The sequence below is a fragment of the Anolis sagrei genome, chromosome X, assembly GCF_037176765.1.
Source record: "Anolis sagrei isolate rAnoSag1 chromosome X, rAnoSag1.mat, whole genome shotgun sequence".
NCBI lineage: Eukaryota > Metazoa > Chordata > Lepidosauria > Squamata > Dactyloidae > Anolis > Anolis sagrei.
In genome coordinates, this window is record NC_090034.1 from 88,600,517 (window position 1) to 88,616,550 (window position 16,034).

At 43.1% G+C, this 16,034-nt stretch overlaps 1 protein-coding gene across 1 annotated transcript in view; it reads left to right on the forward strand.

Annotated features, from left to right (window-relative positions):
• The window catches only part of NPHS1 (NPHS1 adhesion molecule, nephrin), a 103,527-nt gene that overhangs the window by 14,642 nt on the left and 72,851 nt on the right, over nt 1–16,034 (forward strand). Inside the window, exons 7-9 of the mRNA XM_067460668.1 lie at nt 1,172–1,275; nt 6,399–6,517; nt 15,274–15,445. Coding sequence (XP_067316769.1) covers nt 1,172–1,275; nt 6,399–6,517; nt 15,274–15,445 — 395 coding nt within the window. The remainder of the gene's footprint in view (nt 1–1,171; nt 1,276–6,398; nt 6,518–15,273; nt 15,446–16,034) is intronic.

Below are 16,034 nucleotides of genomic sequence, written 5' to 3' on the forward strand. Positions count from 1 at the left end.
TTGTAAAGGGCCTGGTCTAGGGGATGCTGGGAGCTGTAGTCCTGAAGAGAGTGTGGATATGCTATTGTGTGTATTGTTTGCCGGGGGAGTCATTTTTGAACATGAGTCGTAGCGTCTTTTTGCTTTTTTGGCTTTTGAAGTCCCTTCCGCTGTGTTTTTCAGTGTTTTTATGAGTGATGGTCACTCGTTGGCCTGATATTATTATTATTATTATTATTATTATTATTAACTTTATTTGTACCCCGCTAGCATCTCCCGAAGGACTCGATGCGGCTTACAAAGTGCAGTGTGCAGTGTGCAGTAGTCTTAAAATAAAGTGCTTCTGGGACTTGTTATTGGAGTTTTCCTATTCTGGAACGGCACATCGGAACAGCCAGGTCTTCAAGTTCTTTCTAAAGACTGCCAATGTAGGGGCCTGTCTAAGATCTTTGGGGAGGGTGCTCCAGAGTGGGGGAGCCACCACGGAAAAGGCCCTGTCTCGCGTCCCCACCAAACACGCCTGCAACACAGGTGGAATTACGAGCAGGGCCTCTCCGGATGAACGAAGTGTGCACGTGGGTTCATAAACGGAGATGTGGTCACGCAGGTAGGATGGTCTCAAACCGTTTAGGGCTTTGTAGGTAAGCACCTGCACCTTAAATTGGGCTTGGAAAATAAACGGCAGCCAGTGGAGCTCCTTGAACAGGAGGGTTGACCTCTCTCTGTAAGGAGCACCAGTTAACATCCTGGCCGCTGCCCGTTGGACCAGTTGGAATTTCCGAGCCTTTTTCAAGGGCAGCCCCACGTAGAGTGCATTACAGTAGTCCAATCTAGAGGTGACCAAGGCATGGACCACCCCGGCCAGATCAGCCTTTCCGAGGTACGGTCGCAGTTGGTGCACGAGTTTCGATTGTGATAGGTGTCTTGTGTCCAAATTTGGTGTCAATTCATCCAGTGGTTTTTGAGTTATGTTAATTCCACAAATTAACATTACATTTTTATTTATATAGATAGCATCCCTGGCCCAATCTGTCTGGTGTATTTTTCGAACTGTAATCCACAAAAGCAATGTTTCCAGACTTGCAATGATAATATAATAACTAACTAAAGAAACTGAAAAAAAGGGCTAGGGCAACTCCTCAAATATCGGCAACGAATTCTTTCCCAAGACTCCTTCTCTGCTTTCTTTCAGGTTCACCCCCAGGAGTTTAGACAATAGGCAGTGGTTGACCTGCAGAGCCTCCAACGCTGTTGCTATAATCCCATCGGTTGTTGCCTTCACCATGAACATCCTGTGTAAGTCATACAGAATGCTTTGTCAGACCTTTACTGGGGCTACGGCAACATCATTATAACAGCAACGAAGTGCCCAAGGAGAGTGCTTTATTACTCTCTTAATAAAAAACAAACACATGGGGAAGTGGGATGGGGAGAGGAAAAAGGCAGGGCAGAACGTGGAGGAGAAAGGAGAGAGAGAGATCACCCAGGGCTCTAAGTAATAAAAGGAAAAAAGAAACAAGAGACTCCATTGCAGAGAAAGCAAACAGACAAGATCAAGCTAGGGGAAGCTGCAGCGCAAGATAATAAATGGAATTTCAGTCTTTTAAAAAGAGAGACAAAAGAGTCAGAGCTCACACAGGCATATGATGGGAATGACCTATATTAGTCAGTTTAATCAGGAAAATATGCAATATTTTTTTTATCAACGAAAAGAAGAGGAGAGAATGATGATTCGTAGACTGTCTGCTTGGGCGTGGGTGTGTTTGATTTCCTCTGCGGATCAGCAGACCTGCCATTCAAAGCGGAAGCCTCAAATCCATTTTCCTACCCTACCCGCCTTCAGCTCTTATCCTATTATTTTGATGATGTTGACTTAGTTATTGTATCATTTGCGCATTTTAGAGCAGGCATGGGAAGTCTTTAGGCCCACGGAACCAACTCAGTTGCTGCTGCTTTGATTTTAAACCCCAAGGCCCACTGAATTGGATCAAAGTGCAAAAAAGTGTGGCTCAGAGGGCAGCACCAATTTCATGCATTGCATCCTGCAAACAACACATGGGATGAAATGTATGCATAAATCTAAGTCTGCAAATGAGTTATTACAAGAATCCTTATGCTGAACTAGTGTGTGTATGTGTGTGAAGGGGGGTTGGGGGAGTTTGTTGCTCTTGTTCAAAGAATTTGAGCCAGGACATCTTGCTGATCCATCCCAAACCGTCCAGCTGTCTGCTGGTAAATTCTAGTCTTCTGCATCCATGGATGATTCTGTATCCACAGATTCAACCAGACACATCTTGGAAGTATTCCCCTTCCTTCCCCCTAAAACCATAAGAAATGTGGAAGGTGTTGAAAGAAAAAAAGATCCCACAATGTAATAATAATAATAATAATAATAATAATAATAATAATAATCTTTATTTATACCCCACTCCATCTCCCCCAGGAGGACTTGGTGCGGCTTACATGAGGCTACGCCCATCAGTACAGTACACACAATATAACACAAAAACATAACAGAACCAGAAAATAAAATACATAAAATGCAAAACCAATATAATAAGCAACACAACAATATAAAATAAAACATTAAAACACAAAAGATTTCACTGGACAGGGCCAAATTCAAGGATAAAATTTCAAAACACTGGGAGATAGGACAATGTAAATTATCGGGAGGAGGATCTGGTGATGAGGAAGGATTTAATTGCACGAACCACGAAATAAAGTGCTTCTGATGTACTTTGGAAGTGGTTTTTAAGTGGTCTCTAGAACAGTGTTTCCCAACCTTCCTAATGCTGCAACCCCTTAATGCAGTTCTTCATGTTGTGGTGACCTCCAACTATAACATCATTTCCATTGCTACTTCATAACTGTAATTTTGCTACTATTATGAATTGTAATGTAAATAAGTGATATGCAGGATGTATTTTCATTCACTGAACCAAATTTGGCACAAATACCCAATATGCCTAAATTTGAATAGTGGTGGTGTTGTGGGGGAATTGATTTTGTCATTTGGGAGTTGTAGTTGCTGGAATTGATAGTTAACCTATAATCAAACAGCATTTCGAAGTCCACCAATGATGGAATTGAGCCAAACTTTGTTGCGCATAGCGGGTTGCAGTCAGGTCCAATGCAGAAGACACAATAACACTCCACACAGGCAAGAGGAAAATGAACAGAATATCTTTACTCTTATCTTCAGAGTTAAAACATAAACTTGCAGTATTGCAAACAAAAGCAGTGAAGCAAACTTACATAGTCCTTGTAAGCAATACAGAATAAGGCTTCTTCATCCAAATGAGAGAGCAATACAAATGGTTGAGCAAAATGCCTGAGCAAAGGCTCCTCAGAGCAAAAGCTGAACTGTATTCTAAAACTCATGCAGTTATACCCCACCAGGTGTGGTCCAAACTTACTAGTTGACCTACATTAGGTCATAATAATAATCAACAGTATAAGGTTTTCTTTAACACACACACACACACACACTTGATCCTGTTACGACTTACTGTAACAAACTTTGCACATAGAACTCCCTGACTAACAGAAAATACTGGAAGAGTTTGGTGGACATTGGCCTTGAGTTTTGGAGTTGTAGTTCACCTACATCCAGAGAGCACTGTGGATTCAAACAATGATGAATCTGGACCAATCTTGGCACAAATACTCAATATGCCCAAATGTGAACACTGGTGGAGTTTCAGGAAAATAGACATTGACATTTGGAAGTTGTAGTTGATGGGATTTATACTTCATCTACAATCAAAGAGTCCCTTGAACCCCACCAATGATAGAACTGGGCCAGACTTCCCAAACAGAACCCCCATGACCAACAGAAAATACTATGTTTTCTGATGGAATTTGGCAACCCCTCTGGCACCCCCTTGCGACTCCCCCCCTCCCAGGAGTCCTGACCCCCAGGTTGAGAAACACTACTCTAGAAGATTCAAAAAAATTTTGTGTACCTATGCAGGGCTTACTAGATGTGAGACTATCGATAGGATTCTACCCCTGAACTGTAAAGGTGGCTTTGTCAATAAGATTGCCATAGTGCCCCAGGTTTGGGGAGGATTCTCTATGGTGATTGGGCATTGTTTTGCTGAGTGCCTATATTTCAGCCTTTAACCACTACCTCACTGCTTTGAATATAGTCGTCAAACATAAAATCGAATGTGTATGGGCTGATTTCACACAGTTGATTCCCTGGATAAAATCTGGTAATGAACCATTTGCTGTGGAATGATGTACATTAGATTTTATGTGCATAGTCTGTATTAAAGTGTGCCAATGTCCCAGAATGTTGGAAGTAGGCTAGAACAACTGGTTGAGTAAGTGTGTTCTTGCTGTCTTCCATATTTATGAGCTGGTTTGGCATGTATTCATTCCTGTACCTTTCCACAGTGTGACTATAGACAACACTTAAGGCTCAAATTCTCTTTGCCCACCTTCCCTATGATTAGCAGGCTATAGAGCTGGATATGTTTAGCCTGAAAAAGAGAAGGTTGAGAGGAGACATGATCCCCATGTTTAAATATCTAAAACAGTGGTTCCCAACCTTTGGACCTCCAGGTGTTTTGGACCTCAACTCCCAGAAATCCTAGCCAGCTTACCAGCTGTTAGGAACTGTGGGAGCGGAAGTCCAAAACACCTGGAGGAGATTACAGAAAAGGAGATTCCAACTGAACATTAGGAAGACCTTCCTGGCTGTAAGAACTGTTCAGCAGTGGAACTCACTGCCTCGGAGTTCAGTAGAAGCTTATTTGGAGGCTTTTAAACAGAGGCTGAATGACCATCTGTCAGGGATGTTTTGATTGTGCTTTTCCTGCATGGCAGGGGGTTGCACTAGATGGCCCATGTGGTTTCTTCCAACTCTATTATTCTATGACTGCTGGATAGGCATGAAAGAGAGAACAAAGAGGAAGAAGGAGAGAAGAGGTAGATGCACCTTCTTTGAGCTTTATCTTCACACCACAGGTTTTACCCACTAGCAGGATGCAGCTCTCAGCAGAATACCCCTCAGAAATGCTTTCTGACCTCATCCTGAGTAATCCAGTTCATGAAAGTGGCTTGGGTTTCTTCATTAGACCCCTTTGGTCTATGAAAGGATGAACTAACTAATACACTCATGGATTTTCTTTGTGACGATTCTGCAAATTGTACTGAAGGAAACATTGCCCAACTTTCATGATAAATCTGAAGTTATTATGTAACTTTTCTCTTTTGGATGGAAAAGATAATAAGCAGATATTTGCAACATATTTAAGAGAGTCATTGGTGCCCATATCAGGTAGCTTAAGAAACAGTGCATTTAAAGACTTCCAGTTTCCTTTTGGATTTCATTTTGTACATTGTTGACATCATAGTGTTCCAGCAATGTTCTTGGCTCATAGTGTACAGCAGTGGTTCTCAACCTGTGGGTCCCCAGATGTTTTGGCCTTTAACTCCCAGAAACTCTCAACCTTCCTAATGCCACGACCCCTTAATACGGTTCCTCATGTTATGGTGACCCCCAACTATAAAATTAGTTTCATTGCTACTTCATAACTGTCATTTTGCTGCTGTTATGAATAGTAATGTAAATATCTGATATTCAGGATGTATTTTCATACACTGGACCAAATTTGGCACAAATACCCAATACACCCAAATTTCAATACTGGTGGGATTGGGGGACGGTATTGATTTTGTCCTGTGGGAGTTGTAGTTGCTGGTATTTATAGTTCACCTACAATCAAAGAGCATTCTGAAATCCACCAACGATGGAATTGAATCAAATTTGGCACACAGAACTTCCATGACCAACAGAAAATACTGGAAGGGTTTGGTGGGCACTGACCTTGAGTTTTGGGACTTTTAGTTCACCTACATCAAGAGAGCACTGTGGACTCAAATAATGATGGATCTGGACCAAACTTGGCATGAATTCTCAATATGCCCAAATGTAAACACTGGTGGAGTTTGGGGAAAATAGACCTTGACATTTGGGATTTGTAGTTGCTGGGATTTATAGTTCACCAGCAATCAAAGAGCATTCTGAACCCTCCCAACGATTGAATTGAGCCAAACTACCCACATAGAACCTCCATAGCCAACAGAAAATACTGTGTTTTCTGGTGGTCTTTGGTGACCCCTCTGACACCCCCTCGCAACCCCTCCAGGGGTCCTGACCCCCAGGTTGGGAAACACTGCTCTAACAGCTGGCAAACTGGCTGGGATTTCTGGGAGTTGTAGGCCAAAACACCTGGGGACCCACAGGTTGAGAACCACTGGTGTACAGGTTAAGCTTTCAGATCAATATACTAAAGACAGTTCCCACCTTGGTACAGAACTTCTGGGCTTCCTAAGCTCTGTTTGACAAGATGTTGGCATCTTCTGAATACTTACTGATTCAATTTTATTTTTTTCTTCTTCAACAGTCCCACCTCAGCCCCCACATATTGAAGGATATACTGACCCTATAGCAAAAGGCAAGGACCTCCAACTGACCTGCCTTTCTTTGAGTGGAAACCCATTGGCAACCCTGCAGTGGATGAAGGTCAGCATGAGAATTTGGAGGGCTGAGTTAGAGTCAAGGGGCTCCACTGTGTTTTGTGAGTAGCAGGAAAAGAATGAGGTATTTTATTTATCGTATTAGGAGTGAACCAAGTGTACAATTGTGATGTATTTAAAAGCACAAAGTTTTAAAAATGTGACACTATGTTAAATGTCCTTTGAACAGCAGCTGGCCACTTGGAGTGCCTCTGGTGTTGCTATAAGAAGGCCCTCCCTTGTGTATGTGGCAGGGCTCAGACTGCATTGTAATAGGTGGTCTGTGATTTGCTCTTCTCCACACTCGCAGGTCATGGACTCAACTTTTTGGCCCCATTTCTTAAGATTGGCACTGCATCTCATGATGCCAGAGGGCACTCTGTTCAGCGACTTCCAGAGCTGTTCTCGTGGTACACCAGGAATCTTGAAGGGGCACCCTGGTCCCGACTCTGCCTTGACTGAGGGAAGCCAGTCTGGGCTCCCTAGTTGGTGCAAGTCCGCACATGCGCTTTTCTCATGGATCGGTATCCACGGTCCTTGTTATCCGCAGTGTTTAGAAACCTACATTTCAACCTCAGAGGCATGGCAGGCAGCATTTATTTATCATATCAGGAGTGAACCAAACAGTTGCATTGTATTTAAAAACAAAACAAAAAAACAAAAACAAAAACAAAAAAACCCCCAAAGTTTGCAAACTTGGCATTCTATTAAATGTCCTTTGACTAGTAGTTGGCCACTTGGAGTGCCTCTGTCATGTTTTATCTCACAATTCAGCAGCAGATCAGTTGCACAACTTCAGTGCTTTCCAGTTGCTTCTTCCTGCACAGTATTTTCAGTCAACTGCTCCCACAGACTGCAGTCACTCTGGAACTCTTTACAGACACTTGAGCACATGCCTGGCTATTGTCAGTTTTACTGCTGTCTCTCTCTCTCCCCCCCCAATCTAGATGACACTACAAACTTACCACAGCACACGGTTATATCTTGTCTTAGCAGACAGGTTCTTTTAATCAGTTACACAGAGCCTTCGGCAAACAGCATCACAGCACAAGGAGAGAGAGAATACACTGTACATGACTTCCTTATATACAGTTCTATACATTTACACTGATTGATTCCCAACTCATTGACTTAACTCAAACCCAGGATTGCATCATTAACACTCATTTGGACCAGGCCAGAACACATTCCCCAAATGATGTCCTATATACAGTTAATGCATGACTCACCATTTCCAATAGAAGCCTATTAGCAGTGCATGACTCAGCTATATTACATTATAATACATTGTAAAACCTGACAGCCTCTGGTGTTGCTATAAGAAGGTCCTCCATTGTGCATGTGGCAGGGCTCAGGCTGCATTGTAATAGGTGGTCTCTGGTTTGTTCTTCTCTGCGCTTGCATGTCATGGACTCCATTTTGTGGCCTCATTTCTTAAGGTTGGCTCTGCATCTCCATGATGCCAGAGTGCAGTCAGTTCAGCGCCTTCCAGATTGCCCAGTTTTCTGTGTGCCCAGGATGGAGTCTCTCATTTGGTATCAGCCATGGATTGAGGTTTTGGGTTTTATCCTGACACTTTTGGACTCTCGCTTGCTGAGGTGTTCCTGCAAATATCTCTGTAGATCTTTAAAATCTATTTCTTCATTTAAGGCGTTGGCATGCTGACTGATATTTGAAAGAATGGGATTGAGAGTTGCAATACAAAAATGTCCTTGCTGTGCTTGTTGGGTAAATGACTGCAGTCTAAAAAATAGAATTTTTGTTTTTAATGGTTTTTCAGTTCAATAGGGGTCTTGCGCCCTTAACACCTGTGAATATGGAGGGCAAATATGGATCTCAACATCCTCTTAGGCTGCTTTTCCCAGCACAGTAATGGCAATTACTGGTTTGCAGTGTAATGGACTGCCTCAGAGGACAGCTTTTTAAAATCCCCTTCTTTACACTGAGACTGAATGGCCATCTTTTGGGAGTGCTTTAGCTGTCTGTTCCTTCATAGCAGGGGGTCCTTCCCAGTTTTGTGAGGTATGAAGTGCAGTAACAAATTCAGCAAGCAAGAAATGTTAGAGCAGCTCCTAAATTATGAAATTGATCAAATGTTTTCCAAAGTAAAGAGAAATATTATGACCCTTGTGTTGTTGAAGGCTTTCATATCCGGAATCACTGGGTTGTTGTAAGTTTTTCATGCTGTATGGCCATGTTTCAGAAGCATTCTCTCCTGTCATTTCACCTGCATCTATGGCAGGCATCCTTAGAGGTTATGAGGTCACGAACTCTGAAGATGCTTGCCATAGATGCAGGCGAAACATCAGGAGAGAATGCTTCTGGAATATGACCATACAGCCCGAAAAACAACAACAACCTATTATGACCCTTAACTTTGAACAGCTAGAAATGCTATCTAAAAACACTTTTGGTGTTTGTGTGTTGGGGCAAAACAAAACGAAAACAGCAAAAATGATGACAATGACAATGGTGATAAAAGCTGTATTTATTTATTCGCTGATTATATTTTAAGGACCCCTGGTGGCACAGCAGGTTAAACCGCAGAGCTGCAGTACTCGCTGATCAAAAGGTCAGCTGTTTGAATCTGGGGCGAGCTCCCACTGTTAGCCCAAGCTTCTGCAAACCTAGCAGTTCGAAAACATGCAAATGTGAGTAGATCAATAGGTACTGCTTCTCTGGGAATGTAACAGCACTCCATGCAGACATGCTGGCCGCATGACCTAGGAGGTGTCTACGGACAACGTTGGCTCTTCAGCTTAGAAATGGAGATGAGCACCTGCCCCCAGAGTAGGACATGACTAGGCTTAATGTCAGGGGAAACCTATATCTTTTATTATATTTTATCAACAATTAAGTTACATTTTCCTCTACTGAGTTCAAGTCAAAATACATAGCTCTTCTTTTCCTCACTTCTACCATCCTGACAATGTCAGGGCCCATCTACACTGTCATATAATCCAGTTTCTGAATGCTGATGATCTACTTTCAACTGGAATATATGGCAGTGTAGACTCAAATAATCCAGTTCAAATCAGATAATCTGGCAGTGTAGATCCAGCCTCAGACTGAGAAAGAGCAAGTGACAAAAACCACACTGTGAATTTCATTGCTTATTGATTTAGAATGTAGATATTGCAGTGTTCTAAATCCATCACACTAGCATCAGCGCCAAAAACAAACAAACAAAAACAGTAAAGGCATGCTGTTCCAAGACCTCCATGGCTGACGATCTATTTCTTCTTGTTATAATTCCAGCTTCTCGTGCAATAAAGGCACAAGAATTTGGGATTTATGCCCTCAATTGCATCTGAAGTCCAAAACAGGAGGGAATGCCTCTAGAACATGGCCATATAGCCCGAAAAAACCTACAACAACCCAGTCCAAAATACCTTGAGGAGCGCAGTTTGAGAAAGATGGACAGCTACCTGCTGGAAATGCTTTAGCTCAGTGATTCCAACCTTTGGTCCTGCAGATGTCTTGGATGTCAACTCCCAGAAATCCCAGCCAGCTTACCAGCTGTTAGGAATTGTGGGAGCTGATGTCCAAAACACCTGGAGGACCAAAGGTTGGGAACCACTGCTTTAGCTGGAGACTCTGCATTGAGGAGGAAGTTTAACTTAATACAGTGGTTCTCAACCTGTGAGTCCCCAGATGTTTTGGCCTTCAACTCTCAGAAATCTTAACATTAGTAAACTGGCTGGGATTTCTGGGAGTTGTGGGCAAAACACCTGCGGACTCACAGGCTGAGAATAACTGACTTTATGGTTCTTCTTTTGCACAGGCTGGAGGCTAATCTAGGCTATTGGTTCTTCTTTAACAAAGATCCTTTATTATCTCTGGAGTAGGCTGGCATAATATGTATTTGTACTGCAATACTTCTTTGACTCTTTTTTTCCTACTCTTTCTGGAGAAACTTCATTAGATAGGAGTTTCACCTGAGGTGGTGGCGATAATTAGGAAATGGGCTGCGTGTGGGTGGCTTGTACTGCTGAGAATCTGCCTGGAGTTGCAGTTTGGGATGGAAGAGAGGAGAAGTGCTGAGGAAGGGAGCATTCTTGCAAAATGGGGATCTGGGAATCAGGAAGCAGAAGGCTCAAGACAACATTAAAGGATTCTTGGATGCTTGCCAAGATCCTCTGTGATCAGAACACAAGACATTAATTTTAACAATATTTTGGATTGAAAGAAATGATTTCCAAGGCATAGGCATAGAATGGTGAAAACAAGGAATCGGAAGGGATCCCATGGGCCCTTAAGTTAATCTTCCTCCTCAAGGTAGAGTTTCAAGCTAAAGCAGCATTTCTCAACCTGGGGGTCAGGACCCCCGGTGGGCGGTCACCAGAGGGGTTTCAGAGACTATCAGAAAACATATATTTCTGGTGGTCTTAGGAATGCCTTTAAAAGAGAAGGCTGAAGATCTCTCCACTTGTCTTCTCTTCCTTTTTGGAAACAGACGTCGAATCCTCTCACCAAAAGCCTTCCTCCGCTGTGACTGGCCAGCCTCTCCACCAACTTCTCAGCCAAGGGGAGGGCTGTTTCTGAGACTCCAAATAGGGAAGGGAGAAAGGGCATGCAGTGTGATGCGCATGTGCAGGTGAGGGAGAGCTGCGAGGTTGGAGGGAGGCTCACGTTAGTGAGTCCCTTCAAGACATGGGGGTTCTGTGTGAGAAGTTTGGTCCAAGTCTATCGTTGGTGGGGTTCGGAATGCTCTTTGATTATAGGTGAACAATAAATCCCAGCAATGACAACTCCCAAATATTGTCTATTTTCCCCAAACTCCACCAGTGTTCACATTTGGCCATGTTGAGTATTCATGCTGAGTTTGGTTTAGATCCATCATTGTTTGAGTCAACAGTGCTCTCTGGATGTAAGTGAACTACAATTCCAAAACTCAAGGTCAATGTCCACCAAACCTTCCAATATTTTCTTTGGTCATGGGAGTTCTGCATACCAAGTTTGGTTCAATTCAATCATTGGTGGAGTTCAGAACACTCTTTGATTGTAGATGAACTATAAATCCCAGCAACTACAACTCCCAAATGATAAAATCTATCTTCCCCCACCCCACCAGTATTCAGATTTGGGTTTATCAGGTATTTGTGCCAAATTTGGTCCAGTGAATGAAAATACATCCTGCATATCAGATATTTACATTACGATTCATAACAGTAGCAAATGAAGGAACAACAAGAATAATTTTATGACTGGGGGTCACCACAACATGAGAAACTGTATTAAGGGGTTGTGGCATTGGGAAGGTTGAGAAACACTGAGCTAAAGCATCCCCAGAAGTTAGTTGTTTAACTTTCTCAAACTGTGCTCCTCCAGGTGTTTTGGACTTCAGCTCCCAGAAACCCCAACCATCTTGCTGACTGTTAGGAATTGTGGGAGTTGAAGTCCAAAATATCTGAAGGATCATAGTTTGAGAAACTCTTCTCTAGGCAGTTGGCTCCATTGCCAAACCACTGTTACTGTCAAGAAGCTTTTTTTCTAATGTTCAATTCAAATTATCCTTCCTATAGCTTACAATCATTAGACCTCAATCTATCCTTTGGATAATAGAGAACAAGCTTCATCAGCTTTGTGGTCAGCCTTGAGGTATTTAAAGAGTGAACTCATATCAGCCTCAGTCTTCTCTTCACCAAGTTGAGCAATGCCAAGTCCTTCAACCTTTCTGCATCGGTTTAATTCCACATATCTCCCATTATCCTTGCCCGAAGTCTGTAAACACACTTAAACTTGTCCATATACCTCTTAAAATGGAGAGTCTAGAACTGAATGCAGTAGTCCAGATGAAGCAGATTGCAAACAAAAGTTTGCAGAAAAAAGAGCATTGTTTTGTGCTGCTTCTCACAGATGAGTCATCATGCTGGAAGCCTTTGCTCTTCACTGGGACTCCAGCGCACAGATTATTAAAAATGACTGCTGTGAGTTGTCGGCCCAAAGTTCATCTCTCAGCTCTAGGAAGCTGGTACTGTGTCGTCTTAATGAAAGAACTGTGAATGACTGTGCCCTCTGAAGGTGTTTTGTGCCTCCTTTATGAAAAAATAACCCAAGCTTCCATAGTGTAGTCTTACAGTGATCTCAAGCTCCCAAATGCCCTGTTTTGGGGTCAATGGGTATCAACGTGTGTAGTGGTCTTGATTTGCCTCCCATACCACTCAAGAGAGAAGGGGGATTTGTAAAATTATGCACCCTACTTTTTAAAGAATCATTTCCTTTTTTTTAATTGGGTGCAGAAGTAAAGATTGTCTTCCAAATTACTGGAGCTGGAAAACAGAGACAATATGATATTGTTCCCCGTTTCACGGTTCATGTAACATTTACTTGGTTATTATCTTCCAATGGAAAAGATTTTGGTAAGTGCCGCCTTGTGGTAGCCTCCCATTAGCGGACAACAAAATCCCTCAAAATTTCTGATAGATGGTTTCAAAATCCTAAGAATCACATGTACAGAACCCACAGCAGTGGCCCCTTGACTCCTCTATTCCCTTGGGACATTTGCCAGTGGTTTCTCTGCTACTCTTTACCATAATCTTTACTGTCTGCCCTACACCACTGGAGAAATTACAGTGTTCCCTCATTTATCGCGGGGGTTCCATTCCAGGACCACCTGTGATAACTGCAAATCTGCAAAGTAGGGACACCATATTAATTTTAATATTTATACATTATTTTATATATTTTATATATTATTTTCTTACCGGTGCTTTCTTACCCACCTCCTGGTCCATCCCAAGGGTGCCTGCCTGCCTCCCTGGCCTCCGCAGAGCCTCCAGAGCCACACAGGCAGCAGCAGGCCAGGGACGCAGGCCTTCCCCATCACGCCTCAGGCCGCCACACTTCCGGGTCTATGGAGGCCAGGAAGGCAGGCCTTCCCCGCCGTGTCTCAGGCGGCCGCACTTCCAGAGTCTCTGGCCTCCTTGGTCTCCACTGGATGTAAATATTTAATATTTAATATTTTTATTAATATTTTCAAAAACCCACAAAACAGCGGGTCTGCTAAAAGTGAACCACGAAGTAGCGAGGGAACACTGTACACTGTTTAGCTGTCATTGCACCACCTGACATCCTCTGGAAAGTAGCAACCAATAGTGAAAGGACATCTCCGGTCCATCCTCTGTTTGGATATCAGTCAGCACACCAATGCCTTAAATCAAGAAATAGTTTTGGAGATCTACAGAGACACTCACTGGAACACTTCAGCAAGCGAGCGTCCAAAAGTGGCAGGCTAAAACCTCAACCCATGGCTGATACCAAATGAGAGACTTTCCCTTGGGCACACAGAAGACTGGGCAACTTGACAAATGTGACAGACTGTGCTCTGGCAAAACAAGATGCAGAACCAACCTTAAGAAATGGGACTATAAAGTGGAGTCCACAACATGCGAGTGCAGAGAAGAGCAAACCACAGACTACCTATCACAATGCAACCTGAGCCCTACCACATGCACAATGAAGGACCTTCTTATAGCAACACCAGAGGCAGTCCAAATGGCCAGCTATAATAATAATAATAATCATCATCATCATCATCATCATCATCACCATCATAATCTTTATTTATACCCCTCCACCATCTCTGCAAAAGGGACTTGGAGCGGCTTACATGAGGCCAAGCCCAGCGATACATTACAACAAAATAAAATACAGAACAATAAAAAATAACATCATAATAGAATAAATAAAACATTCAAGTAAAATAAACAGTGCAAAATAATGTAACGAAGAATCAAACACAGTTGGCAAGCCAAATTCACGACATAAAATGATAAAACTCTGGGTGAGATAGCAGTGAAAAAGTATCTTTGTGAGGGAGGAGCTTGTAGGGGGCAGAACAGTGGAGTTAGGCCTTCAGTAGGGTGGGGGGAAGTGCAATATGAGGCCATCACTCTAGGTGAAAACAATGGGAATGAAATATATGGCCACTCTCCAAAGGCATATCGGAAAAGCCAAGGTTTTAGATCTTTGTTAAAGGCTGCTAGGGTGAGGACTTGCCTAATCTCACCAGGTAGCGAGTTCCACAGCCGGGGGGCCACGGCGGAGAAGGCTCTCTCCCTCCCCACAAGTCATACCTGTGATGGAGGAAGGTGTGAAAGAAGGGCCTCTCCTGAAGATTGAAGGGATCATGCAGGTTTGTGATAGCCACTGGTCAAAGGGCATTTAATAGAATGCCAGGTTTGCAAACTTTGTGTTTTGTTTTGTTTTTTGTTTTAAAATACAATACAACTGTTTAGTTTGCTCCTGATACAATAAATAAATACTTCCTGCCATGCCTCTGAGGTTGAAATTTAGTTTTCTAAACAAGGACCGTGGATACCGGTCCATGAGAAAGGCGCATGTGCGGACTTGCACCGACTGGGGATCCCGTGCTGGCTCTCCTTGGTCAAGGCAGAGTCAGGACCAGGGTGCTCGCTCAAGATTCCTGGGGGTCCATGAGAACGGTTCTCGAGTGGACCCAACTCCATGCAATCCACACGCAATCCTGGGATGCACGTTTAAGGAGTCCTGTGAGTAGATTGTCCTTGGATTCCCTATGAGTAGATTGTCCTTGGATGCCCTTCTGATAGTGAACTCTCCTTTGCCAAATAGGACACCTCTCCTGACACCCCTAAGGCCCTCTCTTGTGTTCCTAATGCTAGTTCCTGAGATGCAAGACTAAAAGCTGAGATGCAAGGTGTCACGTCTGAATGATTAAGGGATGCCTTAAGCATTTAGGTTTGATGCCTTCCATCTCAGCCACAACCTTGTGCCTTACAGAATGATGAAGTCATTTCTACTAACTGGGAGACGGATGAGGCCAAGCAATTGTCCAGGAGTTCCCTGAGCATCAGCATCAAAGCAGAAGACAACATGGCTACTGTGACCTGCCAGGCCTTGAACCAAGTATTGACGATTCCTCTGCAAGCCAGCATCGTACTGCATGTGGTCTGTGAGTGTCAGAACATGTCCTGTAAAAGATATACTCAACCAGGTCTGCCATGTCCTCTGTGACCATCCTTCATCCCATGTCCTCTGTGACCATCCTTCATCCCATGATGAAGGATGGACTCCCCTGAGTCGCCTGCGGGCTGATATGGGCGGGATATAAATAATGTAAATAAATAAATAAATAAATAAATAAATAAAATGATAACACTAAAGGTTCTTCTCCAGTATGTTCCCCATCACTTGTGCTTCCATTAATTATTCCAGTTTTTTAAAGTTGTGATTTCTAGTTTTCCCCTCCAAAGGGTTTATTTTTCCGCAGAAAGCTCGTCTGCTTATAACTACTCCACAAGGCCTTTCAGAGCAATGATTACACACCCTTTCTGTGTAAAGGTGTGCTAAAACTTTGTCATTGGGAGTCCAGGAAAGCCTGGATTCCCAAAGCAAAAAAGGGGTTTTGGCTTTGCTCCCTCATTTTTTTTACAATCACAGATGCACTAAGGCAGCATTTCTGAAACTGTGCTCCTCCAGGCGTTTTGGACTTCAGTTCCCAGGAATCCCAGCCAGTTTACCAGCTTTTAGGAATTGTGGGA